Source organism: Chiloscyllium plagiosum, unplaced genomic scaffold (genome assembly GCF_037043375.1).
Source record: "Chiloscyllium plagiosum isolate Xiang-an unplaced genomic scaffold, Cpla_swu_hap1 HiC_scaffold_35, whole genome shotgun sequence".
NCBI lineage: Eukaryota > Metazoa > Chordata > Chondrichthyes > Orectolobiformes > Hemiscylliidae > Chiloscyllium > Chiloscyllium plagiosum.
The window spans coordinates 9738825-9765489 of record NW_028270173.1 but is presented as its reverse complement, the minus strand read 5'-3'; the positions used below and the strand labels follow the sequence as shown (position 1 = coordinate 9765489).

The 26665-nt window shown below is 46.6% G+C and overlaps 3 protein-coding genes across 3 annotated transcripts; 2 read left to right on the top strand and 1 right to left on the bottom strand.

Moving 5' to 3' along the window:
• The first annotated feature begins 206 nt into the window (after positions 1-206).
• On the top strand, positions 207-4076 carry LOC148140034 (tumor necrosis factor-like). The gene is made up of 4 exons (XM_087978839.1): positions 207-451; positions 1153-1213; positions 1642-1707; positions 2235-4076. The coding sequence occupies exons 1-4, from the start codon at positions 275-277 to the stop codon at positions 2645-2647; spliced, it is 717 nt and encodes a 238-aa protein (XP_087834965.1). The 5' UTR covers positions 207-274; the 3' UTR covers positions 2648-4076.
• A 6403-nt stretch (positions 4077-10479) lies between these two features.
• LOC122541180 (tumor necrosis factor) lies at positions 10480-15454 on the top strand. Its single transcript, XM_043677806.2, has 4 exons — positions 10480-10686; positions 11692-11752; positions 12168-12233; positions 13081-15454. Exons 1-4 carry the CDS (start codon positions 10510-10512, stop codon positions 13491-13493), a joined length of 717 nt encoding a protein of 238 aa, XP_043533741.1. The 5' UTR covers positions 10480-10509; the 3' UTR covers positions 13494-15454.
• An 8298-nt stretch (positions 15455-23752) lies between these two features.
• Positions 23753-25338, bottom strand: LOC148140033 (tumor necrosis factor-like). The gene is given in 3 exon segments (XM_087978690.1): positions 23753-23916; positions 23919-24185; positions 25332-25338. Coding segments are annotated over 3 exon segments (438 nt in total).
• Between the last annotated feature and the right edge of the window lie 1327 nt (positions 25339-26665).

Here is a 26665-nt window from a genome sequence, read left to right as displayed (position 1 = left end):
GTCAGACAGAGCCAGTCCCACATTCGAGCTGGAGAGTGATCGCTTTCCAATCGCTGCTGTTTCTGCTTGGGGATTTCCCATTCCATTTCATCACAGCCAGCAGTGACTGTGCTGCTCCTGCTGGGTATAAAGAGCTGTTAGTGAGCAGCAGCAGCAGTTCGAGAGCAGGCAGCTCCCTCCCAGAGAGAGAGAGACAGAGACAGAGACACTCATACAGAGCCTGAGTGGACCCGAGAGAGGCTGACCCAGCGAGCTCCCTCTGCCACCTGACAGCATGAACACTGAGGCCAAGTTCTTGGAGCTGGAGAATGGGGGGCTGCTGCCCATCAGGGAGTCAGGCTCCAACACAAGCTGTTTCTGGCGGGCTCTGTGTGCACTCGCTGTCCTCGGCTTGTTGCTGCTTTGTACCTTTCTCTTCCTGCTTCAGTTTGGAGTGCTCCCTACAAACCAGGTGAGGGTCAGCCTTGGGGAGGGGGTTCTCGGAGACTAGCGCTCGCCTTCCACTTGCCGCTTGCATTGCTCCGGGACAGGGACTTGTTGGGAAGCGGGCACTTCAAGCTGCGAAGGGATTTCACTCTCAGTTCCTGCTGCAACTCTGCAGCGAAACAGCAACCTGGCCCCCAGCCCTTCAGCCAGGCCGGCCCTTTAACTGCAGTCTCTCCAACAGCGAGAGCGATTTTCCCCGGGACCCTGCTCAGTGCCCAGCCTGAGCTGAGGGAACTGTTGGAACTGCTCCCTGTTCTATGGGTCCCGCCGGATAAAGGCGGCTCTCTCAGTCTGTGCTGCCGGCGCTACTAAAGGACAAGCAGAGACTGGCAGCTGTCACTCTGAGAGTGACCGGGGGGAGGGACACTCAGTCAGTCTGCCTGGTGTCAGCGTGTGTCTGTACACAGTGGGGATGGGGGAATAGGCTGGCTGGGTCACTCCGGCTCTCCAGGGTAGCCTGTCTGTCCTGGACAGTGTACAACACAGGGGCTCCAATCCACTTAGTGTCTACAATCGTCTGGATAACATTGTGTTTCTGTCCAACACCGGGTCGCCCCTACAGCCCACCCAGCTGCAGCCCTGGGTTGGGCACCAACTCCTGTTCGGTGGAGCGGAAACTCGAGTCAATTTCACATCTTAACACTTGTCCTTGTTTAATTCCTTCAGGGTTCAAGATCAAAGCTGGAAGTCTCCCATCCCTCACTGACAACAGCGGCTCAGACCAGCGGTAAGTGCTGTCAGCATCAGTGCTGTTTCTCCCACCCATCTCTCCCTCACCCTCTGGGACATTCCTTATTCATATTTTCATCAATATCTTTCCTAACATTGCTGCACCATTCTCCCTTTATCAGTCTTGTCCTTTAGCGAGTTGTCTGTTTTCCTGACTCCCTCTCAGTCTTTCCCACAAACTCTTTCAGATTGCAGCAATACTGGACTCGAGATGTTAACTCGGAGTCTTCTCCCACTGATGCTGCCAGACCTGCTGAGTTTCTCCAGCCTTTTCCGTTTGTATTTCATACACTCTTTGCTCTCATGAGCCCACCTGTCTATCTGTCCCGTCCTTCACCCCTCCCCCTCTCTCTCTCTCTGTGTCTGTCAGTCTGTGCTCTGTGGGTGATCCAGCCGGGTCTGAGTTTCTATCTTTTCCATTTCCAGGTTTGCACCGACTCATGAAGCAGGTGGGGAGTGACCCCCGGCCGAGAATCGCAGCTCACCTGACAGGTACAGAACTGTTCTCAATGTGACAGCATCCTCTGGAGAATAGGCCACTGCAGCTGGGAGGGTGCAGGGGTGGATTGGGAAGGTGCTAACTCTCTTTATCAATAATGCAGTGTGGAGAGAGCACTGGAGGAGGAGAGTGGGAGATAACAGGGTCCTGGGCAAAGAGAAGGGGCTGTGGTGTGAATTGGTTCATCTGAACACAGAGACAGCAGCACAGGCATCAGAGATGAAATCCTCCTGTGACCGGCCTCTCTGTGGGTCAGGGTGACAAGGGAGCTCAGTTTCCAATTAAGATGCAGACCGTCCAGTTTCTTTCCCATGGGAAATCGTGGGATCTTACTGTGCACAAAGTGGTGGCTCCATTTCCTGAAATAGCACAATTACTCCTTCAATAACACCTCGTTGGTTGTAAAGCGCTTTACCATATCCACAAGCCATGCCTGGTGCGACATCAATGCGGGCAAGTTATTTCTCTTTGTTTGATCCTCATGATGTCTTCTCTGTCTCTCCCACCCCTGCCCCCTCAGCTTCCCCAACCAGGAAAGGAGAGAATGTGATTTGGCAGAATGAGAGTGACTCCACATTCACTGAGGGCCTGGAGTTCAGGGACAACCACCTCATCATCAAGAGGCCTGGACAGTACTTTGTCTACACCCAGGTGGTCTTCCACAGCATGGAGTGTCAGCCCCAGGCCGTCTACCTGAGCCACGAACTCGCCAAGCTGTCGCCAAATTATCCTGAGGAAGCCATTCTACTGAAAGCCACCAAATCCGCCTGCCACTCTCACCAACGCAAGGAGCCCTGGTACAAAACCTCCTACCAGGGAGCCATCTTTGAGTTCCTGGAGGGAGATCAGATCTTCTCCAGGGTTAACGAGGAGACAACGGGATATGTAGACACAACCGAAGGGAAGACTTTCTTTGGAATATTTGCTGTATAATTTTCCTGGTACATGCACATTGATTATCAATGACTGATCATGAATTTCAAATTGAAATTCAGTGCAAACTGACAAAGGCACATTGTCTTCTTATTGTTAATTGTGCACAAACTAGATTAATTTCTCTTGCATTTGATTTCAAGAGTTTGCAACAACAGAATGTGCCCGATGTGTGTGGCTTTGAGGATTGGGTGGTGCAGTGAAGTATCAGAGTAAATTTTCAGTGTTGCAATTCCAGCTTTGTACAAAGCACAGAATGGTATTGGTCAGGGAATCTGTGCTTGCCTCCAGCTAACACCTAGGCTTGAGGGATTGAATGGCCTCCACCTGTCACTATAATGTCCCTGCTTCTAACATCCCTTTAACACTGGGCCCAGGTGGAGGTGTTTCACTGCTGTGTAACATTGATCCTGTTGGATGAGTGAATCCGATTGGAACAATGTGAAGAGAGTTGTTCAGAAATTGCATTCCAAATCTGCTGTTTCTGATTGACGTGAACACAAAGCCTCACAGATCGTATAATTTATTTCATATTTAAATTGTGTTTTGTGTTGCTCACTTTATTTGAATTTGTCCTCCTCAGGTAGAAATTCGTTTGTCTATCCCTGGAGTTAAAAAGAAATCCAGGATCCTGGGTCTGATATTCAGACTGATTATTCCCTGAGACCAGGTACTGGTCCTTGAAGAGTATGGTCTATTCCTCATTATTGATTTACATTCCAAAGGATCCCTGCTCTCTTTGTGAAAAATGAAGCAAGTTGATTGAGTTCGCTGTTGGGTGAGGAATGCCAAAGCACGTTCTCAGCAGGGCATTGGCTTTCTACCTCGACAATGTGATTGGTCAAATCTTCACAGAATCTTCCCTCCCCTTGAGTCCATATGGTCAGCACTGCAATTCAAATGGTGACAGAACATTCAGCAAACACTAAGAGGTTGGCTCACTAAATGTTGCCCTGTGCCTGATCTGATGGGACTATATTGTGCTCCCTACAGCTTCATCCTAGTCAATGTTGGAGGGGATTCTTTGCTGCTCTGATCCAAGGGGAATGGTTGAGATTGTTCCTTCATGGCAATGTTACCTTCTCTTTGTACCTTGTACTCTCCATTGGTCACCCTTCAGACTGGGAAATGCACAGTAAGATCCCAGTAAAAATCTGATTGGCTCTGCAAGCCGAGAGATTCTCTATCTCGAATGAGGGACCACCGAAATTTAATTGCAGTTCATCGACCGACCTGAGTGTTTGTGTAAAACTGTAACATCTGTTCTATAGGTGTCTTTTAGTGACAATGATATTGTCAATGTTAAGATATTTCAGATTGATATAAGTTATTATTTAATTCTATTTATCAATGGTTGTATTTATATTATTTATATTAATATTTATGTCTGCAAACATAAAGAGGAATTAATAAAATTATTTGAAGAGTATCTAATGTTTCCTTCTGGCTGTTGTACATTGGTTTGGCTTTGGAGATGTTCCTGGACGGTGTTTAAAGGAGAGGGTACACTTTCTACTCTGTTACAACTGACTGTTTGATTGATGATCACATTGGGAATTTGGGATTGACAGTTTTCAGTTGGGCAAATTAATGGGATTGGGAGGTTGTAAATATGAGATAACAAAACCGGATCTTGGTAATCTTGTTGGGAGAGGAGATTGGGAATCTGAGAGAGGGAATCCAGAGTTTGAAAGAAGAAATGAACAAGAGATTGTTAATGTGACCTACCTATGAGCCTCCTGTATCTTTCAATGAGATGTGGATGACAAATTGAAAATACTTGAACAAATAAACTCGCTAATGTTTCTCCCACTTTCCGCACATAGGCATTTCTCGCCATCTCTGTCTGAAATGGCCATCCCCGAATTCTGGGACTGTAGTTACACATCCTGTCCAGCCTGGTTAGAACCAGCTGCCTCTCAGCATCTCTCCTGATGAGCCATTAGAATTGGATCTGTTTCAAAGAGATCACATTGTACACAGCTCAACTCCAATGAGCACCTCTCCAGTCTCCCACACATCACTTCAGGAATCAGAAGATTAAAGCAAGTGTGTGACGATGGCGTATCAGACAGTGTGCAGTGGGTCCCTGACATGCACTGCCAGGGGAGATGACAGAAGCAGATACGATAGCAACAGGTTAGAGATATTTGAGCAGACACATGAAACAGGCAGAAACAGAGGGATATAGGATTAGTTTATATGAGCATCATAACTGGCACAGAGATATTGAGCTAAGAATGTGTTCCTGCTCTGTATTATTCTATGTCCCATGTTTGAATAATGTCCAAATTCCTCTAAACAGAGACAGGAAGGTAAGGTCCAAGTGTGGAAGGAAGAATCAATGCTTTCCCTCCCAGATCGGTTCTCGATAAAACACTGAGAAATATTCTATTTGCAATCCAGTGTCACGAAACCATATCAACTGTATAACAAACAGGCTGGCAGGGTGGTTTTTTGGAAGATAATAAATTAGTGAGGTTTTTGTAAATGTACTGAGGCCAATGAAAGAACTATTTAAAAGTTAAAAGTATGTGGTGTATTTAAGAAAGCAAAACACTTATTGCAAATCTCTGAGCCACAACCACAGACATCCAGCGCTCAATGTCAGAACGGCTCACATGTTCCCAAGAGAGTAGAAGTTTTTCAAAGGGAGACATTTAAACATCCGACAGGACAGCCAATACTTACATGCTTTCTATGTCTTGAAGGAGATGCAGTAAATCTGCGCTCATGGATTAACTCTTGTTTGGGAATTAACCCTTTCTTTAGTTGTATTTTTGTCTTTTTCCAGGGAACTGTTAAAACACTTTATGTACAACATTTCATGCTGTGATCAAACTCGGCTGAAGCAGGCATGAAAGGAGTGGACCCTATGCAATGTGAAATATTTACACGTGATATTTGAAACAGGGGACCATGCCACCATCTTTGTGCTCCCAGGAAATCAAACGTTCCTGTCCATGGAGTCAGCCTGTGAGAATCTGACTGTCAGGCACACCCTGTTTTCCTGACTGATTCCATCGGTTCCCAGCCATCCCTGTAGATACACCATTCTCAGCTGAGCACAGCTCACACCAATAACACGCTTACCCCACTGTTTGGCCAAAGACTCGCAGAAATTTAAATTTCAATTCCAGCCAAAAGGAATTGCCACCGCACCCTGTTCTGTCATGGGGAATGGTGTGTGAATGAGAAACTATCACCCACTGTGCCTCAGACAGATGCACTCTGAGAATGTGTCAGGCTAACTCAGACTAACACGGCTGGCTCCATGATGAGAAATTATTCCTGTCCAAGATGGCTCGGCTTGTGACTTCCTTCCCCATTTCTAGAAAGGTACTTGCAGAATACTGTTACACAGGAAGGGGTGTTCAGTGAATGGAAATACATACTCATCACGGTCAATCTGACCAGGGTTGGGATGAAGGGCTTTCCAATTCTCAGGGAAGTAGGGGTTGGGTTCCATCTTGATAAACTCCTTCTCCTCCCATTCACTAACGGGCCTTTGTCTGGATCCAAAGCAGGACTCGCCTCTCACTCTCAGTGAAAGCAAGTTCTACCTGAACAAGCGTTGCTCAGAAAACAACCTGCTCATTCCAGGTGTCAGTCTCACAGCCTCCTCCAACACATTCTAACTCAGTATGTAGATTGTCCAACCAGTGGGGTGGCCATATTGGATTTGGTACTTGGTAACGAACCGGGACAAGTGATGGGCCTGTTAGAGGGTGAACATTTTGGTGATGGTGACCACAATTCTGTGACTTTCACCTTGGTTATGGAGAGAGTTAGGTGCATTCAACAGGGTAGGTTTTCCAATTGGGGGAAGGGTAAATATGATGCTGCAAGACAGGATCTGAGGAACATAAGTTGGGAGCATAGATTGTCAGGGAAGGATGTCATTGAAATGTGGAACTTTTTCAAGGAACAGTTACGACGTGTCCTTGATATGTATGTACCTGTCAGACAGGAAAGAGATGGTCGTGTGAGGGAACCTTGGTTGACGAGGGAGGTTGAATGTCTAGTAAAGAGGAAGAAGGAAGCTGAAATAAGGCTGAGGAAACAAGGTTCAGACAGAGCATTGGAGGGATACAGGATAGCCAGGAGGGAGCTGAAGAAAGGGATTAGGAGAGCTAAGAGAGGGCATGAAAAATCTTTGGCGGGTAGGATCAAGGATAATCCCAAGGCCTTTTATGCGTATGTGAGAAACATGAGAATAACGAGAACGAGGGTAGGTCCGATCAAGGACAGTAGTGGGAGACTGTGTATTGAGTCGGAAGAGATAGGAGAGGTCTTGGATGAGTACTTTTCTTCAGTATTTACGAACGAGAGGGACCGTATTGGTGAAGAGGAGGGTATGAAACGGACTGGTAAGCGAGAGGAGATACTTGTTCGGAAGGAAGATGTGTTTGGGCATTTTGAAAAACTTGAGAATAGACAAGTCCCCCGGGCCTGACAGGATATATCCTAGGATTATGTGGGAAGCAAGAGAGGAAATTGCAGAGCCGTTGGAATGATCTTTTCGTCTTCACTGTCAACAGGGGTGGTACCAGGGAACTGGAGAGTGGCAAATGTTGCGCCCCTGTTCAAAAAAGGGAATAGGGATAACCCCGGGAATTACAGGACAGTTAGTCTTACTTCGGTGGTAGGCAAAGTAATGGAACGTGTACTGAGGGATAGGATTTATGAGTATCTGGAAAGACACTGCTTGATTAGGGACAGCCAGCACGGATTTGTGAGGAGTAGGTCTTGCCTTACAAGTCTGATTGAATTCTTTGAGGACATGACCAAGCATGTGGATGAGGGTAGAGCAGTGGATGTAGTATACATGGATTTTAGTAAGCCATTTGATAAGGTCCCCCATGGTAGGCTTATGCGGAAAGTCAGGAGGCATGGGATAGTGGAAAATTTGGCCAGTTGGATAGAGAACTGGCTAACCGGTCGAAGTCAGAGAGTGGTGGTAAATGGTAAATATTCAGCCTGGAGCCCAGTTACAAGTGGAGTTCCGCAGGGATCAGTTCTGGGTCCTCTGCTGTTTGTAATTTTAATTAATGACTTGGAAGAGGGAGTCGAAGGGTGGGTCAGTAAATTTGCAGACGATACGAAGATTGGTGGTGTTGTGGATAGTGAGAAGGGCTGTTGTCGGATGCAAAGGGACTTAGATATGATGCAGAGCTGGGCTGAGGAGTGGCAGATGGAGTTCAACCCTGTCAAGTGTGAGGTTGTCCATTTTGAAAGGACAAATAAGAATGCGGAATACAGGGTTAACGGTAGGGTTCTTACTAAGGTGGAGGAGCAGAGACATCTTGGCATCTATGTTCATAGCTCTTTGAAAGTTGCCACTCAGGTGGATAGAGCTTGTAAGAAGGCCTATGGTGTATTAGCATTCATTAGCCGAGGGATTGAATTCAAGTGTCGAGAGGTGATGTTGCAGCTGTACAGGACCTTGGTAAGGCCAATTTTGGTGTACTGTGTGCAGTTCTGGTCACCTCATTTTAGGAAAGATGTGGAAGCTTTGGAGAGGGTGCAGAGGAGATTTACCAGGATGTTGCCTGGAATGGAGAATAGGTCGTACGAGGATAGGTTGAGAGTGCTAGGCCTTTTCTCATTGGAATGGCAAAGGATGAGGGGAGACTTTATAGAGGTTTATAAGATGATCAGGAGAATAGATAGAGTAGACAGTCAGAAACCTTTTCCACGGGTACAACAGAGTATTACAAGGGACATAAATTTAAGGTGAAGGGTGGAAGGTATGGGGGATGTCAGGCGTGGGTCTTTACCCAGAGAGTGGTGGGGGCATGGAATACGCTGCATGTGGGAGTGGCTGAGTCAGAATCTTTGGTGACCTTAAAGCGGCAATTGGATAGGTACATGGATAGGTGTTTAAGCTAGGACAAATGTTCGGCACAACATCGTGGGCTGAAGGGCCTGTTCTGTGCTGTATTGTTCTATGTTCTATGTTCTATTTTCATTCTCCCCTCAATAAAGAGACTGAAACTGTACACATTATTCCAGAGTGGTCTCACCCATGAGGCCGGTCTCACTGAGGAATAGCATTTTTACTTGTTTTTACAGTGTACCTAATTGATTTCGCCCCAGCCCTATATGCCTTAGCCGTTTATCATGAGCCGCGATCAGTCTCAATCACATTGATGTGACACCAGTTGTGGATATAGCTCAGACCCTCCCACAAACCACCCAGCCATCCATTGACTCCATCTACACTTCTCATCTCTGTGAAAAGGCAGCCAATATCAAAGAGCCCTCCCATCCCAGTTATCATCACTTCCAACTTCTTCAGTCACGCCGGGGATTTAAAGATGAAAAGTTCGTGCCAAAAGGGTGAAGGACAGCTTCTTTCCCGCTGTGAATAGACTGCTGATTGGACCTCTCATATGTACGTTAGTTCGCTCAATGAGCTGGAAGGTAGGTTTTCAGATGTTCCATCACCATGACTAGGCAACATCATCAGTTAGAGTATTCACACTTTTCATTGCACTCAGGTACATCTGACAAGAATTAATCTAATTAAACCAAATCAGCATTCTGTCTAATCCAGGTAGAGTGTGTCAGGGACCTCCCCTTTACCCATAGCCCAATGCACTCCTTCCACTAATTCAAAGACACTGACTAAATCTTCTTTCCCTTTCACAAACCCCTGCTGGCTCTTCCTCACTATCTGGAGGGTTTCAGGTACACAGCTAGAACCACTTGCGTCATCAATTCCATCAGTGTCCCCATGACAGATGTCAGGCTAACTATCCAATACTTTCCCTTCTGGAATACAGGCAGGACATATGCTGCTTTGCAGTCTGATGGAACACTTCCAGAATCTGGGGAATCCTGGAAAATTCACACCAACAAATCTCCTGCTGTATTAGTGCTGCTGTGAGGACCTTGTTGTGAAGTCCATTAGGAACTAGGAGTGGCCCTCCCACAGCTCTCTCACTGTCTTCAGTATCACTTCCCTCCTGACGATAATTTCACCAGGTTCCTGCATCCATTGCACCCCCTGATGTCCATCTCCCAGTGGAAGGTGTTTGGTTCCCCCACAGTGAAGATGGGAGGTGACTAGCTGCTGGGTTATTGTTCATGTCCTTATTCTGGGGGTTGAACTCCCCAGTCTCACTCTCTGGGTGATCCGCACTGACGACCCTCGCTCCGCTGCTGTTTCATGACACGGAGAGCTTTCGTTGGGTTGGTCAGAGAGTCTCATTTTGTCCACCTGAGAGATCAGTTCGTTTCTCACTTTGCTGCTGCCAAGGGTTTTGTCCCACCATCTGACCACTCACACAGCTTTCTGCATGGGATGTTTTGGTTCAGCTTGATCTTTCTCCAATTTAATCCGTTATCCACTGTCGGTGGGTCTGCCCCACACTAGGACAGAACCGATTATTTCGGTAATAAAGTTAGTGCTGTGCTCTCCCTCCCTCTCTCTATCTCCTCCCTCTGTCATTGTTCCCAGTGAGAGCCAGGAGCCCATGGGGGATACATGGAGAGACTGGGGGGATTGCTGGGACCCACTTTGGGTTACCGACAGGATTTCCTGGTTTTGGGAGAAACTGCTGTGGTTCCACGTTGGGTGAGAGTTAGACAGAGCCAGTCCCACATTCGAGCTGGAGAGTGATCGCTTTCCAATCGCTGCTGTTTCTGCCTGGGGATTTCCCATTCCATTCCATCACAGCCAGCAGTGACTGTGCTGCTCCTGCTGGGTATAAAGAGCTGTTAGTGAGCAGCAGCAGCAGTTCGAGAGCAGGCAGCTCCCTCCCAGAGAGAGAGAGACAGAGACAGAGACACTCATACAGAGCCTGAGTGGACCCGAGAGAGGCTGACCCAGCGAGCTCCCTCTGCCACCTGACAGCATGAACACTGAGGCCAAGTTCTTGGAGCTGGAGAATGGGGGGCTGCTGCCCATCAGGGAGTCAGGCTCCAACACAAGCTGTTTCTGGCGGGCTCTGTGTGCACTCGCTGTCCTCGGCTTGTTGCTGCTTTGTACCTTTCTCTTCCTGCTTCAGTTTGGAGTGCTCCCTACAAACCAGGTGAGGGTCAGCCTTGGGGAGGGGGTTCTCGGAGACTAGCGCTCGCCTTCCACTTGCCGCTTGCATTGCTCCGGGACAGGGACTTGTTGGGAAGCGGGCACTTCAAGCTGCGAAGGGATTTCACTCTCAGTTCCTGCTGCAACTCTGCAGCGAAACAGCAACCTGGCCCCCAGCCCTTCAGCCAGGCCGGCCCTTTAACTGCAGTCTCTCCAACAGCGAGAGCGATTTTCCCCGGGACCCTGCTCAGTGCCCAGCCTGAGCTGAGGGAACTGTTGGAACTGCTCCCTGTTCTATGGGTCCCGCCGGATAAAGGCGGCTCTCTCAGTCTGTGCTGCCGGCGCTACTAAAGGACAAGCAGAGACTGGCAGCTGTCACTCTGAGAGTGACGGGGGGGGACACTCAGCCAGTCTGCCTGGTGTCAGCGTGTGTCTGTACACAGTGGGGATGGGGGAATAGGCTGGCTGGGTCACTCCGGCTCTCCAGGGTAGCCTGTCTGTCCTGGACAGTGTACAACACAGGGGCTCCAATCCACTTAGTGTCTACAATCGTCTGGATAACATTGTGTTTCTGTCCAACACCGGGTCGCTGGACAATATAGTGTCTGTGTGAAATAGACTGTCCACTAGACTGTCTCTGAAACAATGTCTGTGTGTACACTAATGTCCAATACGGTGTCTCTGCACAGTACATTCGCTGTACGGTATAGCGAGTGGACAAAGTGGTGTCTCTGTACCCCATCGTTTCACTGTACAGTGCAGTGTCTCCCTCCAATACAGTGTCTCCTGACACTACAGTGTCTCTCCACACTACAGTGTCTCTCCACAATACAGTGTCTCTCCACACTACAGTGGCTGCCTACCATGTGTTGAACAGTTAAGATAGCCAGCTTACAGACCCTACAGTCCACCCAGCTGCAGCCCTGGGTCGAACACCAACTCCTGTCAGGTGCAGCGGAAATTTGAGAGAATTTCACATCTTAACGTCTGCCCTGTTTAATTTCTTCAGGATTCAGGATTAAAGCTGGAAGTCTCCCATCCCTCACTGACAACAGCTGCTCAGACCAGCGGTAAGTGCTGTCAGGATCAGTACATCATATTCCGTTATCAACGTCTATCTCGGTTTAACCTCTGACTTTGTGTCAATCTTTACCAATATTTCTGTCTTCTCATCGCTGCCATTTCCAGCACAGTATCGCTCTGTTACTTTCTTTCCTTAGTTATTTTGATGTCCATTCTCCGGAGTCCTCGTCTGTCTTTTGAGAATAATCTTTCAGTTTGTAGTGATATCAGACTCGAAATCTTAATTCTGTTTCTTCCTGCAGAAATGTGTTTCATCTTTCAATCTTCTCTCTCATGAGCCCACCTGTCTATCTGTCCCGTCCTTCACCCCCCGCCCCCAACCCCCCTCTCTCTCTGTGTCTGTCAGTCTGTGCTCTGTGGGTGATCCAGCTGGGTCTGAGTTTCTATCTTTTCCATTTCCAGGTTTGCACCGACTCATGAAGCAGGTGGGGAGTGACCCCCGGCCGAGAATCGCAGCTCACCTGACAGGTACAGAACTGTTCTCAATGTGACAGCATCCTCTGGAGAATAGGCCACAGCAGCTGGGAGGGTGCAGGGGGTGGGTTGGGAAGGTGCTAACTCTCTTTATCAATAATGCAGTGTGGAGAGAGCACTGGAGGAGGAGAGTGGGAGATAACAGGGTCCTGGGCAAAGAGGAGGGGTTGTGGTGTGAATTGGTTCATCTGAACACAGAGATAGCAGCACAGGCATCAGAGATGAAATCCTCCTGTGACCGGCCTCTCTATGGGTCAGGGTGACAAGGGAGCTCTGAGGAATTCACTGAAGGCAACATCCTTGATTAGTGAGTTGAGCATGAGGGTGATGGTGGTCTTTCAAATGGTCCATTGGATCCAAACCCCAACCTTGCTCTGAGCCCTGGGTTTCCCTGGCTCCCAGTGAGTAGCAGTGAGGGACAGATTCGAGTTAATATGTGTCCTCATTCTCCCTGAGAGCTGCAGCCACTTACATCCCATCGGTTCCCTACCTGGTCCAGATCAGCTGTTTCAGCACAGTTTCATGGAGATTTCACAATGTCTCCTTTAGAGAGTAATGAGTAGAATTTGCACTTTTTTCAGAAATAAGATGCAGACCATCCAATTTCTCTCAAGTTGTAAGCTGTGGGATCTTGCTGTGCACAAATTGGTTGTTCCATTTCCTGCATTAGCACAACTTTTCCTTCAAAAACCCATCATTGGTTGTAAAGTGCTTTGTCATATCCCCAGGCCATGACTGGCGCCTCATAAATGCAGGCTGTTTCTTTCTCTTTGTTCGATCCTCATGGTGTCTTCTGTCTCTCTCACCCCAACCCCCCCCCCCCCCCCCCCCCCCCCGTCAGCTTTCCCAACCAGGAAAGGAGGGAACGTGATTTGGCAGAATGAGAGTGACTCCACATTCACTGAGGGCCTGGAGTTCAGGGACAACCATCTCATTATCAAGAGGCCTGGACAGTACTTTGTCTACACCCAGGTGGTCTTCCACAGCATGGAGTGTCAGCCCCAGGCCGTCTACCTGAGCCACGAACTCACCAAGCTGTCGCCAAGTTATCCTGAGGAAGCCATCCTACTGAAAGCCACCAAATCCGCCTGCCACTCTCACCAACGCAAGGAGCCTTGGTACAAAACCTCCTACCAGGGAGCCATCTTTGAGTTCCTGGAGGGAGATCAGATCTTCTCCAGGGTTAACGAGAAGACAACGGGATATGTCGACACAACCGAAGGGAAGACTTTCTTTGGAATATTTGCTGTATAATGATCCCGGGTCACTTCCACTGTTTTTCGATGACTGTTCAAGAATTTCAAATTGAAATGCAGATTGGGGCACATTGTCCTCACCAGCACTAATTGCACAATGAGATGAACTTCTTTATTTTATTTAAAGGCTTGCAGCAACATAAGTTCTCAAATATGCAGGGATTTTATGTCTGGGTTGTCCAGGTGAATTACCAGGATAGCAAACCCTGATTTCTGCATAGCACCATATCACTCATCAGAGCCCATTAACCAGGGTTTCGGTATTTTCAAATTAAGCTGTTTTGGAATGTTTTGACACAACTCTGAAGCAGATAAGACTTCAGTCTGGCCTCCTACATTGGAGTTAGGGACATTACTACTCTGCCACCAGACTCTGATATTCAGCAGACGAGCCCGAAAAGGCTAAATAGCCTCCACTTTTCCCCATGATGTTCCTATTTCCCACAGACTGGGAACAGCTGGGAACATTCATTGCTGTCTGTGTGATAACATGAATTGCCTTGTTAAAGTGTAAGTGGAGAGTTGCAAATAATTGTGCTCTAACTAAGCTGAACTGTTCATTTAAGCAAACATTACACACCACTATTTAAACGTCCTGTGGCAGAATGGTAATATCTCCATTTCTGATTCCAAAAATGTGTGGGTTGAAGTCCCACCTGCTTCAGCAGCATTTCTTAACATGTGAGTTAGTCAATTGAAATTATCAGTAAGACAGTGGTTCTTAATTTATTTCGTATTTATATCACATTTTTTGTAGTTTAACTTATTTGAACTTTTACTCCTTATGGAGACATTAATTAAACAATCACTGGAACTAACAAGCGGGGTCTTGGGTCTGATCCTCCGAATGCTTTGCCCCTGAGAACAGGAACTGGTTTTCCTGATAGTGCCCTACTTGTATGTTTATGTATCTCTATTATTGAGACCCTTGTGGCACAGTGCTAATGTCCCTAGCTTTTGAGCCAGGATGCTTTGATTCAAGTGCCACCTACTGCTGAGGCTTGTCATAACATGACTGAATGTGTTAACAAAAGAAAATATTGGATGTAGGTTTGCTTGCTGAGCTTGAGGGTTCATTAGCGAGTCACAAAGATGCGCAGGTCAGGTGGATTGGCCATGCTAAATTGCCCATAGTGTTAGGTGCATTAGTCAGAGGGAAATGGGTCCGGGTGCGTTCCTCTTTGGAGGGTCGGTGTGGACTTGTTGGGCTGAAGGGCCCGTTTCTACACTGTAGGGAATCTAATCTAATCAAACCTACATCCAAAACCTCAACTTGAGCTACAAATCATCTCAAAAGTCGCTAAAAGAAAATCGAAATCGCTGTAAATTCTCCATGGTGGTATTTGTACTAGCGTTGTAAATCTTCAGTGATCATTACTTGTCCCAATTCAATGAAGAAGACATTGGATGAAGAGGACCAACAATCAATTGGCCTTCAGTGTGGTTGGTTGGCAATTTTTAAAATATGTATGCATATTACAATGTACACATTTTCTCCAAACAGTATCCTGAAAGGTGCCTGATGGTGAATACAGTTGAGAGACCTTTACTTGGTTGTTTCTTTAATGATGATTATTTAAGTGGAATATGTTTGGCTCTAACTTAAGTTTAACTATTGGAGATTTTTTTCTCTTGAATGTTTAATGGAGTTGGATTCCTTTAATGGCCTGTATCTTCCATCAGTTATTCTTGAGCCTGGGTAACGAGAAATCTAATTGGTTCAATGGCCAAGAGAGTTTCTACCTTGAGAATGAGGTGCTTGAATGGGCAAGCGAAAGCAGTGTCTCGTGTCAAACTGCAATATTTGTTTTCAAGAAGTCTTTATTGGTGAAAATATTGTCAAGTTTGAGATGTTTCAGATTGATTTAAGTTGTTAAATATATTTATTAATTTTTATTTATATTATTTATTATTTGTGTTATTAATTGCAAAGATTGGAATTAATAAAAACATTTTTAAGATGAAGAAATGTATCTCTCTAATTAGTACAGATTGATCTGCCTTTTGACTGAATGGGATGTGATTCCAGAAAATACTTTACACATTGACAGCTAAGAATTCAGAAGCAGCATTGTCCAGTTGGGATTTGAGTGTGCATCAGGAAGTTGGGAGTTGAGTGAGGATCAAGAGGTTGGGATCTGAACAAGGGTTGGGAGATTGGGATTTGAATGTGGATCAGGAGGTTGGGAAATAGAGTTTTACAGTATAGAAACAGACCCTATCGTCCAACTCGTTCATGCCGACCAGATAGCCCAACCCAACCTAAAAATGCCATTTACTAGCACTTGGCCCGTATACCTGCAAATCCAGTGCAGTGGTTCAATGGTTAGTACTTCTACCTGACAGTGTCAGGGTCCGAGGTTCATTTCCACCCTTGGGTGACAGTCTGTGTGGAGCTTGTATGCTCTCCCTGTATCTGTGTGCATTTGTTCTGGTTTCTTTCCACAATCCAAAGATGTGCAAGTTAGTTGAATTGGCCATGCTAAATTTTCCACCGTGTTCAAGATGTGTAGGTTAGGTGCATTAGTCATCAGAAATATAGGGGATGGATCTGGATGGGATACTCTTTGGATGGTCACTTTACCTGAAGGGCCTGTTCCCACACAGTAGGGGTTCTATGGTTTATTCATGTGGCTACTGAGATGCTTTTTAAATGCTGTAATTGTACCAGTCTCCACCACTTCCTCTGGCAGCTCATTCCATTCATGCACGTACCACCCTTTGTGTGAAAAACTTGTCCCTTGGGTCCCTTTTATATCTTTCCCCTCTCACCCTAAACCCATGCTCTATAGTTCTGGACTCCCTTGTCTATTTACCCTATCCATGCCCCTCATGATTTTATAAACCTCCCTCAGCCTCTGATGCTCCAGGGAAAACAGCCCCAGCCCATTCTGCCTCTCCCTATAGCTCAAATCCTCCGACCCTGGCAACATCCTTGTAAATATTTTCTGAACCCTTTCAAGTTTCACAACATCTTTCCAATAGGAAGGAGACCAGAATTGCACACAATATTCCAACAGTGGCCTAACCAATGTCCTGTACAGCCGCAACATGATTTCCCAACTCCTGTACTCAATGCTTTGACCAATGAAGGAAAGCATACCAAACACCTTCTTCACTATCCTATTTACCTGCGACTCCACTTTCAAGGAGCCATGAACCTGCACTCCAAGGTCTCTTTGTTCAGCAACACTCCCCAGGACTTTACCATTAAGTGTATAAGACCTGCCCTGATTTTCCTTCCCAAAATGCAGCAGGTTGCATTTATCTAATTTAAACTCCATCTGCCACTCCTCAGCCCATTGACCCATCTGATCAAGATCCCATCATAGTCTGAGGTAATCTTCTTCACCATTCACAACACCTTCAATTTTGGGTCATCAGCAAACTTACTAACTGTACCTCTTATGCTCATATCCAAATCATTTATATAAATGACAAAAGGCAGAGGACCCAGCACCGATCTTGTGGTACACCACTGGTCACAGGCCTCCAGTCTGAAAAACAACCCTGTCCTGCCACCCTCTGTCTTCTACCTTTGAGCCAGTTCTGTGTTCCAAATGGCTAGCTCTTCCCATATGCCATGTGATCTCACCTTGCTAACCAGTCATCCATGAGAAACCTTGTCAAATGCCCTCCTGACATAGATCAAGACTACTGCTCTGCCCTCATCAATCCTCTTTGTTACTTCTTCAAAAAACTCAATCAAGTTAGTGAGATGTGATTTCCCACGCACAAAGCCGTGCTGACTATCCGTAATCAGTCCTTAGCTTGAGTGAGGATCAGGAGATTGGGATTTGAGTGAGGATCAGGAGATTGAGATTTGAGTGAGGATAATGTGATTGGGATTTGAGAGAGAATCTGCAGATTGGCCAATGGAAGGATCCAAGGGATTGGCAGTCTTAGAGAGAATTAAATGATCATGGATCTGCCAAAAGGCATTAGATATTGGGCAAGCGAAAATAGTACAAATGATTAAGATTCCAAGAAACCTCCTGCCACATTTATCTTTCAACTAACATCAGTTTTTAAAAGAGTTACCTGGTAATTCAAATTGGAGAGTTCTAGGCAGAGACTGGTATGCGACAGTTTGTTTTGTGGCTATAATAGAAAGCTGGTTCAAGGAATTCGGGGTTGGGTGTTAAACATTCCCAAATACAAGGAACACTGTTCAGTGTTATCTGGGGGTCACCAATTAGTGGGAAGGATCTCGAGGAATTTGCAGAGGATTGTGACAATGATACAGTAGTTACAATGAGGGAGATTATTGACCTGAATAGAGACTGGGGTAGCATTAGTATGAAGAACAGAAAGGACAGAGCGTTTTCAGTGTATGTTCAGGAAACGTTTCTCCAGAGGCATTGCTACTTGCTTCCTCTGCTAGGACAGGCTTAAATGTCAATGGGAGAAAATTTATTGATTAGTGATCACTGTAGCATAAGATTGGGAATGAGTTGGAAAGCGCTTTAAAAAATCCAGAACAATTACTTGAGGGAAAGCCAATTTCAATAGGGGTAAGAATGGATCTCACGTTGAACAAATTAGGGTCAAAGCTTGGCAGGACGAAACATAGTTGAATGAGTGGAGCCTTCATAGAAGCAATGATTCGGGCACAGCTCCCTCAAAGGGGAAAGATGGGTTAAACAAATCCAGATCTCCCTGGATGGCCAAACTAGGAGAAATGACGCCTGCTGTGGGATTGAAAATGCCATTGAGAGCTCGGCTGGTTATAACAGATTGAGAGGGCTGTTAAAAAGGTAAAGGAAAGAAGCATAGGTGGAATACAAAAGGAAATTGGCAGCAAAAACCAAAAGGGAATCCCGAACAAAATGTCTCCAGGTAAGTAAATAGTAATAAAAGGAGAAATCAGACTAATCCAGGACCCAAAAACGGTGCTACCAGACCTGCTGAGTTTCTCCAGAATTTCCTGTTCTCTTTTCGATCTTGCAGCAGCTGTGAAGGGAAATGAGAGTTAAGGTTCTGGATTTGGTAACACTTCCTCAGTCATCCTAAAGTGACTGAGCCAAAGTCCTGTCCAGCTGCAACTCGACCTCCCCAACTCCTGCCCTCAGTACACTGACCAAGAAAGGGCATGAATTATGTTCCTCAGGAACTGAAGCTGAAAGATCATTCTCATCGAGTGGCAGAAAAGGCTATCTCCTGCAGGTCTCAGTTATTCTAACTCTCATATTCTACTGATGAGCCACTTGAGCTCCCTCTTCTTCTGACCTCTGGGTGTTGTCGGGGCTTCTGTGGATGATACCAACTGCACAGGCAGAAAAGGGGCAGACTTTCAGGCAAATAAGTTTGGAGCAAGTTTGGCATTGTCAGCCAGCAGGAGGAGAGTGGTCACAGCAACACCTTACACACAGGATGGGATTCAGGTCAAAACGGTTTTTATTTGATAGAATGAAGAAAGAGATATTGTCTGCACAGAGGAGAAAGTCAGAAATAGAGGGCACGGCTTTAAGGTAACTGACAAATGAAGACACACTTGAGGGAGGCATTTTAATGCAGCGAGATATTAAGACCAGCATCGTAGAATCCATACACTGTGGAAAGAGGCCATTTTGCCCATTGAGTCTGCTCTGACCCTCTGAAGAGCATGTGATAGCCTGGGGCTGGCGGGGTTTGGGGGGTGGAGATGATCATCTACTATTTGTTTTTATGTTTTAGCATGGAATGGTGGTGGAGAAGCATTGTATTATGGTCGGAGGGTCTACCTATGGGACTCCTCAGACTGACATTTGACCAGCTGACAGACCTGTGAATATTCTAAACAGTTCCGCAAAAACAGTTTAGAATCAAAGCATTCCAAGCAATTTATTTGTCAAGCATTCATCTAGAAAACCAACTTTAACAGATTCAATATACATCCTTTGAACAAGCTTCATGTTTTAACCTGAGACCATCTAAAATGCGAACAATTGGCAATTGCGAATTCATTTTTGAAAGATCTCAAAGTCATGTCGGCTAATTCGGGATTCCCGTAATATTCCAGAGTGCATCGCCATTCTACCCCGCAGCAGTGACTGTCAGATTCCCCATTGGAATATCGACATTATAACTGCTGCCTCGCACAAAGGATGATTAAAATCTGAAACTCCCTTTCCCACAAAAGGTGGTGGTGATCATTTAAAAATACCTAAGGCTGGCAGAAATGTTTTGGTCAGGATCTTACTGAACCAAAGTATCTAATTGGGATCATTTCTCCTTATATTTGTTCTTGGGATGAGGACACCCCAGAGGGCAGTTAAGAATCAGCCACATTGCTGTGGGTCTGGAGTCACATATCGTTGTTGTTGTGTTGCCACAGCCTTACCAGACCACAGAGGCTGTTCTCTCATTAGAGAGAAAAGCAAGTCACACATAGGCCAGACCAGGTAAGGATAGCAGTGATCCAAGATGGATTCATAGTCATTATTAGACTCTTAATTCTGGATTTTTAACCAAACTCAAATCCCACCTCCTGCTGTGACAGGATTTGAACCCAGGACCTGGGAACATTTCCTTGGTCTCTAGATTAACAGTCCAGCGATTACACCACTAAGCCACCAGCTCCCCTTGCTCCTATGATGCTTCCAGGGAGCTTAAAACATCAACCTTGTTCATGGAAAATACAGACAGCAGGAGGCCATTTGTCCCCTCCAACCTGTTCTCCCATTCAATTACATCCTGCTCAATCTGTATCTCAACGCCAACAGCCTGCGATGGTTCACATACCTGCAGGCCCCTTGTCAATCAGAAAGCGCAGTTTTGAAACATCAACTTGTTTTCCTCCAACACCCACCATCCTAAAGAGCTGCTGTCTTTCGAGGGGGAGAGTTTCTGTTTCGATCATTCTTCTGACAATCAGCAGCCTCCTGACAGACCTCGGAAAAGTGGGGGGGGCAGGTTCTCATTTTCAGGCTCCCTCCCCCACGTTTTGGATTTCCCCCAGAAGAAATCGATTTTATCTGTCCACCCAAGTAAACTATTTAATTGTCTCAACGATCTCGATCACCTCACCTCATCGCCCTCAATATTCTGGGACACGTCTGGAAGTTTTTCATTACAAACATTTACAAGGGATAATGGGAAAAGATACTGAAGAGGCCCCAGTAGTTCATAGGACTCGTGAAACCTGATTCGATTTGATCTGTTTTATTGTTGCCACATGTGCCTAAGTACAGTGAATAGTTGTGTTTTGTGTGCAGTACAGACAGCAGATATCATACAAAGATCATACGGTGATGAATGGAATAGAATCCCTGCTGTGTTGAATCAGGTTATTCAGCCTAACGAGTCCACCCCAACCTTCCAAACAGCATCCCACCCAGACCCATCCCTCTACCCCAACTCCTGTAACTGTAGCATTTCCCATGGCTAACCCACCTAACCTCCACATCCCTGAGCACTATGGGTAACCTAGTATGGCCAATCCACGTCATTTGAGGAAAGTAGAGCACCCTGGAGGAAGCCCACACAGAAACAGAGGGAATGTGCAAACTCCACGCAGACAGTAAACTGAGGGTGGAATCGAGCCCGGGTGCCTGACACTGTGAGGCAGCAGTGCTGACCACTGAGCTACCCTGATAGAACAGGGCAAAGAATACAAAGTTATGGCTGCAAAGAAGATGTAAGATCCACATTTGATTTGAAACCTGAGAGGTCCATTCAGAAGTCTATCGGCAGTAGGGGATAAGCTGTTCCTGAACCTGTTAATAGGATTGTTTAAAAGCTTTTGCATCTTCTGCCAAATGGAAGAGATCCTAACAGCAGTTTGATTAGATTCCCTACAGTGGAAACAGGATCTTTGGCCCAACAAGTCCACACCGACCCTCCGAAGAGTAACTGCCCTCTGACTAATGCGCCTAACACTATGTGCAATTTAGCATGGCCAATCCATCTGACCTGCACACCCTTGGACTGTGGGAGGAAAACCACGCAGACAGGGGGAGAATTTGCAAACTCCACAGAGTCGCCCGAGGCTGGTAATCAAACCCGGGTCCCTAGTGCTGTGAGGCAGCAGTGCTAACCACTGAGTCACTGTGCCACCCAATGGGAATGGGTCTTTGATGGGTCTTTGACAATGTTAGCTACCTTCCTGCAGCTTCAAGAAGTGTAGATGGAGTTAATAGATGGAAGGTTGGATTCTGTGATGGTCTGGGCTGTATTCACAACTCTCTGTAGTTACTTACAGTCCTGGGCAGAGCAGCTGCTGTACCAGGCCGCAATGTATCCCAATAGAATACATTTTGGGTTCAAAAATAATGTAGATTCCCAATGATTGGAAAGGCAAGTGTGAGATCCCACAAGAAAAGCCAAGTCAAAAAGACTCCTAACCAATGTGGTAGTGTCCCCATGCTTCAGCCAGGGGGGCCAGGTTCAAATCTCACCTGCTATAGAGGGATACAGAAACATCTCTGAACTAGGCTGATTAAAAAAAAAGGTAAATGAACCAGTCAGAATAACCCTCCCAACTCTCCCCTAACCCACAAAAGCTGATCGCTTTCTGATTGGTCTCAGTCCTGATGACAGATGGTTAAAATAAAGTGGATTAGTCATACAGTTTCCTCATCTCCCCTCCCCCCCACCTTATCCCAGATCCAACCGTCCCTCTTGAACAGTCCCACCTGTCCATCTTCCTTCCCACCTATCCGCTTCACCCTCCCCTCCATCACCATCACCATCACCCCCTTCTCCACCTTCATCTACCTATCACATTCCCAGATACCTTACCCCCATTCCCAACCCCCTCCCACATATCTCTCAGCCCGCTTGGACTCCACCCGCCCTCATTCCTGATGAAGAGTTTATGCTCCTCGGATGCTGCCTGACCTGCTGTGCTTTTCCAGCACCACCATCTCCACTCTGATCTCCAGCATCTACAGTCGAACAGTCTGCTTGCTCACTCAGAATGGGGTAATCACACCAGAGTTTAGAATCAGTGTGGTGCTGGAAAAGCACAGCAGGTCAGGCAGCATCCGAGGAGCAGGAAAATCGATGTTTCGGGCAAAAGCCCTTCATCAGGAATAGAAACGTTGATTTTCCTGCTCCTCGGATGCTGCCTGACCTGCTGTGCTTTTCCAGCACCACTCTGATCTAAACTCTGGCTTCCAGCATCTGCAGTCCTCACGTTTGCCTTAATCACATCAGAGCCCAGGGACTGTAAAGCAGAAGGCAGCTCACTTTTGCTCTGCATCATTACCCTGATTAGTTTAATTTTTTTTTAAAAATGGCATTTTCTTTCACTCGGAGGGTAGTGGGAATCTGGAATTTGCTGCCTCGCAGGATAACAAAGGCACGAGAGCTCACGACGCTTAAAAGAAATTACTTGGAAGAGCCATTAGAAGTATTGTGACAATGGCAAAAGTGAGGAATGCAGATACTAGAGATCAGAGTCGAGAGTGTGGTGCTGGAAAAGCACAGCCGGTCAGGCAGCATCCAAGGAGCAGGCCAAGGGCTGTACAGTGGGATCAGCGCAGATAGGACTGTGCCTGTTCAACCCTGCTTCAGAATGTGAACAGGCTGTGACAAATTCCACGTTGACATCTCCCTCCACACATTGGTCTTTTCACACCAGCTGCAATGTTACACAGCTCTGAAGCAGGTGAGACCTCAACCTGGGTCCTCCTAGATCGGAGGCAGGAACGCAACAGAAATATGACTTTGCTTTACATAGCAGAGGTCAGCATGGTTGAGATGTGGAGAGTTGATGTTAACAGAGTGAGTTACGGACCCCAAGCCACAAACACATGACGCCACTTCGCGCTGAGGTTCAGGGAAATCTCCAGCATTTCGACAGCGCCTGTCACAGCCTGAGGCTGTCCCAGAGCTCTCTACAGCCAGCGGTGGGCTTTGTACGGTGCTGTCAACGGCAGAGGGGAATGCCAAAAGTATAGTCAGCGCACAGTATGATCCCACAAACACCAAGGTGCTGGGTAAATGGATTGGGGCACTACCTCATGCACTGGTGTGATAAGGTGGTGAGACAGCGGAATATCACACACAAAACTCACCACCGGGTGAGTCTTGGGCAGGGCAGGTTTTAAATAGCAGGGCAGGTTAAACTGCGTCGAAGGAGAGAGACAGAGATTTTGTCCCTTTGCCCAATTGGTACCCAATAGCATAGCATGGTTGATTACGTCTTGGTGCAGTTCAATCCGAACTTGTAATCGTTCATCAGTATTGTGTTTTGGTTAGAAGGGTGTTGGGTGAGCGGGCTCTTGAGGTGCAGTCGTAGTGTCCCTATCTCTTAGCCAGAAGGCCCAGGTATTAGGAAAAACATTGAAAAGGGTCTAAGAATCCTCTCACAACAAATATTCCAAAGAAAGTCTTCCCTTCGGTTGTGTCTACATATCCCGTTGTCTCCTCGTTAACCCTGGAGAAGATCGGATCTCCCTCCAGGAACTCAAAGATGGCTCCCTGGTAGGAGGTTTGTACCAGGGCTCCTTGCGTTGGTGAGAGTGGCAGGCGGATTTGGTGGCTTTCAGTAGAATGGCTTCCTCAGGATAACTTGGCGACAGCTTGGTGAGTTCGTGGCTTAGATAGACGGCCTGGGGCTGACACTCCATGCTGTGGAAGACCGCCTGGGTGTAGACAAAGTACTGTCCAGGCCTCTTGATGATGAGATGGTTGTCCCTGAACTCCAGGCCCTCAGTGAATGTGGAGTCACTCTCATTCTGCCATCTTCTCCATGTGTGTGATACTGAGGGGCGATAATGAGAGGTGGCAGTTTTTTTAGATGAGATTAGTTTCCCTACAGCGTGGAAACAGGCCATTTGGCCCAACAAATCCACAACAACCCTCCGAAGAGTAACCCAGCTAGACCCATTTCTGTACATTTACCCCTGACTAATGCAGCTATCACTACGGGCAATTTAGCATGGCCAATTCACCTGACCTGCACATTTTTGGACTGTGGGAGGAAACCGGAGCACCCGGTGGAAACCCACTCAGACACGGAGAGAATGTGCAAGCACCACAGAGACAGTTGCTGGAATTGAACCTGGGTTTGTGGCGCTGTGAGGCCGCAGTACTAACCACTGAGCCACCATGCTGCTCTTTGTGATGATGCTGCCCCTTTAACAAGGTTATGTTGTCCTTGGTTTTTTTCAGGGGGGGGTTGTAAAGGCAGTGGTGCTGAAATGACTAACAGACACTGCCTGAGTCAGCAGAGGATGCCTTTCGGGGTTTTTTTACAATGAAAGGGGAGCGGCCAGTTCTCCCAGTTCAGGTGTTTTTTTTCGCCGAGTTTAGTTTTACCAAGGAGTCAGAAGTTACTGGTAGCAGAGAAGCAGCTACAGTGTAAAGCGATTCCATACTTAACAGAGGCCTTGCCTGACCGTTCTGTCTGAAATCTCAAACCTGTGTTTGAATTTACCTTTTGCCAAGGGGTGCGTTAATGGGATGTTGGGGGAAGTGGAGCAGCTTGGTTAAGTTGTTATTTTGCGTTTTCAAATAATTAAGTTATTCTCAATTCTGTTTTTTTTCAATTATGTTTCAATAATTTGTGTTTGGCTTCAAGCTGAGTGGTTTGAGCAGCTGCATCTCTCCTGGATTATCCACTCCACATCTGCCGAAAAAAATATTAGGCTGCCTTCTTAAAATGTTTTGAGGGGGTTCTGGCCTGGTCCATCAAATGGTGCATGGGATATGTTACATTTTTGGTAATGTTCACTTTGTCACACACTTTGTCAAAGGATGTGCTGTCACCTTTACATCTTCCCACTTCAATATCCAGCTTTCCTCTGTTGCACTTTCAGAATCATTCAGACCCCTGTTGTACTGAAAGTTATTTTTCGCTTACAAGGTGTGAACTGTTTGTCCTGTCAGAATGGAACACATAGCTTACTTGACATAATGTGTGCACTTTGCGGTCCGTGAGACACATTTCACATCACACTTCAGCATCAGAGGAAAAATCAAGGATGTGCATTTACACGGCACCTATCACTGCCGTGAGAAACCCCAAATGTCTTCACCATCAACAAAGAGCTCTCGGAGCATTTTGTCCCTGTTGCAACGGAGGAAGTGAGGCAGCCAACTCCCACAGCTAGCTCCAACCCCACAGTCTGAACAGCTTTTGGTTGGCGAGAGTTCCAGGCTCTCCCTGCCCCTCTTTATGGCACTACTCCTGAAACTCACTCACTGCAACATGAATACTCCTCAGAGGAGAACAGAGGGCTGGGAGTAGACCATTCAGCCCGACAAGCCTGCTGCTCCAATCAATACCATCAGCTTCAATTCTACTTAAAGAGAGATAGACTGGAAGAGATGAATATGATTGACGGAGGGAAGTAGAGAGTTTGATTTAAAAATTGAAATTTCAAAGCATTCAAAGAAAGAGGGTGGGGGTGTGTGAAATACTCTTAAGATGCTGGTATTCCATCACCAATCACCTTTTATTTACAAATGCAGAGTCTGGGACAATAGCACTGCCTCTTGCAAAGCCAGGTTTTCGGGGGGGGGGAGGGGCGGGGGTGGTCACGATGTCCCTGACATTTCACCTTTTCTATCAACCGCTTCCCCTGATTGGACTGGATTAACAGCCCCAATCAGGGAACTCATATTCCATCAGGTCCAGCTGACTGACTCCATTACAATCACTATACAGGAGTTTGGTAGAGATTCGAAGATACAAGAGAGAGAGAGAGAGAGAGAGAGAGAGAGAGAGGGATTGGGGGAGATTGGGAGACACAGAGAGAGGGATTGGGGGAGATCGGGAGACAGAGAGAGAGAGAGAGGGATTGGTAGAGACTTGGCGACAGAGTTATAGGGATCGTTAGAGATTGGTAGACACAGAGATAAGGGATTGGTAGAGATTGGTAGACACAGAGAGAGGGATTGGGGAGATTGGGAGGCAGAGAGAGAGAGGGAGGGATTAGTAGAGACTTGGCGACAGAGTTATAGGGATCGTTAGAGATTGGTAGACACAGAGATAAGGGATTAGGGGAGATTGGGAGGCAGAAAAAGAGAGAGAGAGGGAGGGATTAGTAGAGACTGGGAGACAGACAAGGAGGGATTGGTAGAGATTGAATGACACAGAGAGAGAGGGATTAGGGGAGATTGGGAGACAGAGAGAGGGATTGGTAGAGATTGTGAGACACAGAGATAGGGATTGGTAGGGATTGATACAGGGAGCAAGGGCTAGACTGACACCCAGTGGTCAGCACATAGAGACATAGA

Bases quoted from the DNA above. Each gene is read 5' to 3' on its own strand.
- LOC148140034 (XM_087978839.1), top strand. From the start codon at position 275: ATGAACACTGAGGCCAAGTTCTTGGAGCTGGAGAATGGGGGGCTGCTG. The intron at 1,214-1,641 runs GTAAGTGCTGTC...TTCCATTTCCAG, and splicing joins AACAGCGGCTCAGACCAGCG to GTTTGCACCGACTCATGAAG. The intron at 1,708-2,234 runs GTACAGAACTGT...CTGCCCCCTCAG, and splicing joins AATCGCAGCTCACCTGACAG to CTTCCCCAACCAGGAAAGGA.
- LOC122541180 (XM_043677806.2), top strand. From the start codon at position 10,510: ATGAACACTGAGGCCAAGTTCTTGGAGCTGGAGAATGGGGGGCTGCTG. The intron at 11,753-12,167 runs GTAAGTGCTGTC...TTCCATTTCCAG, and splicing joins AACAGCTGCTCAGACCAGCG to GTTTGCACCGACTCATGAAG. The intron at 12,234-13,080 runs GTACAGAACTGT...CCCCCCCGTCAG, and splicing joins AATCGCAGCTCACCTGACAG to CTTTCCCAACCAGGAAAGGA.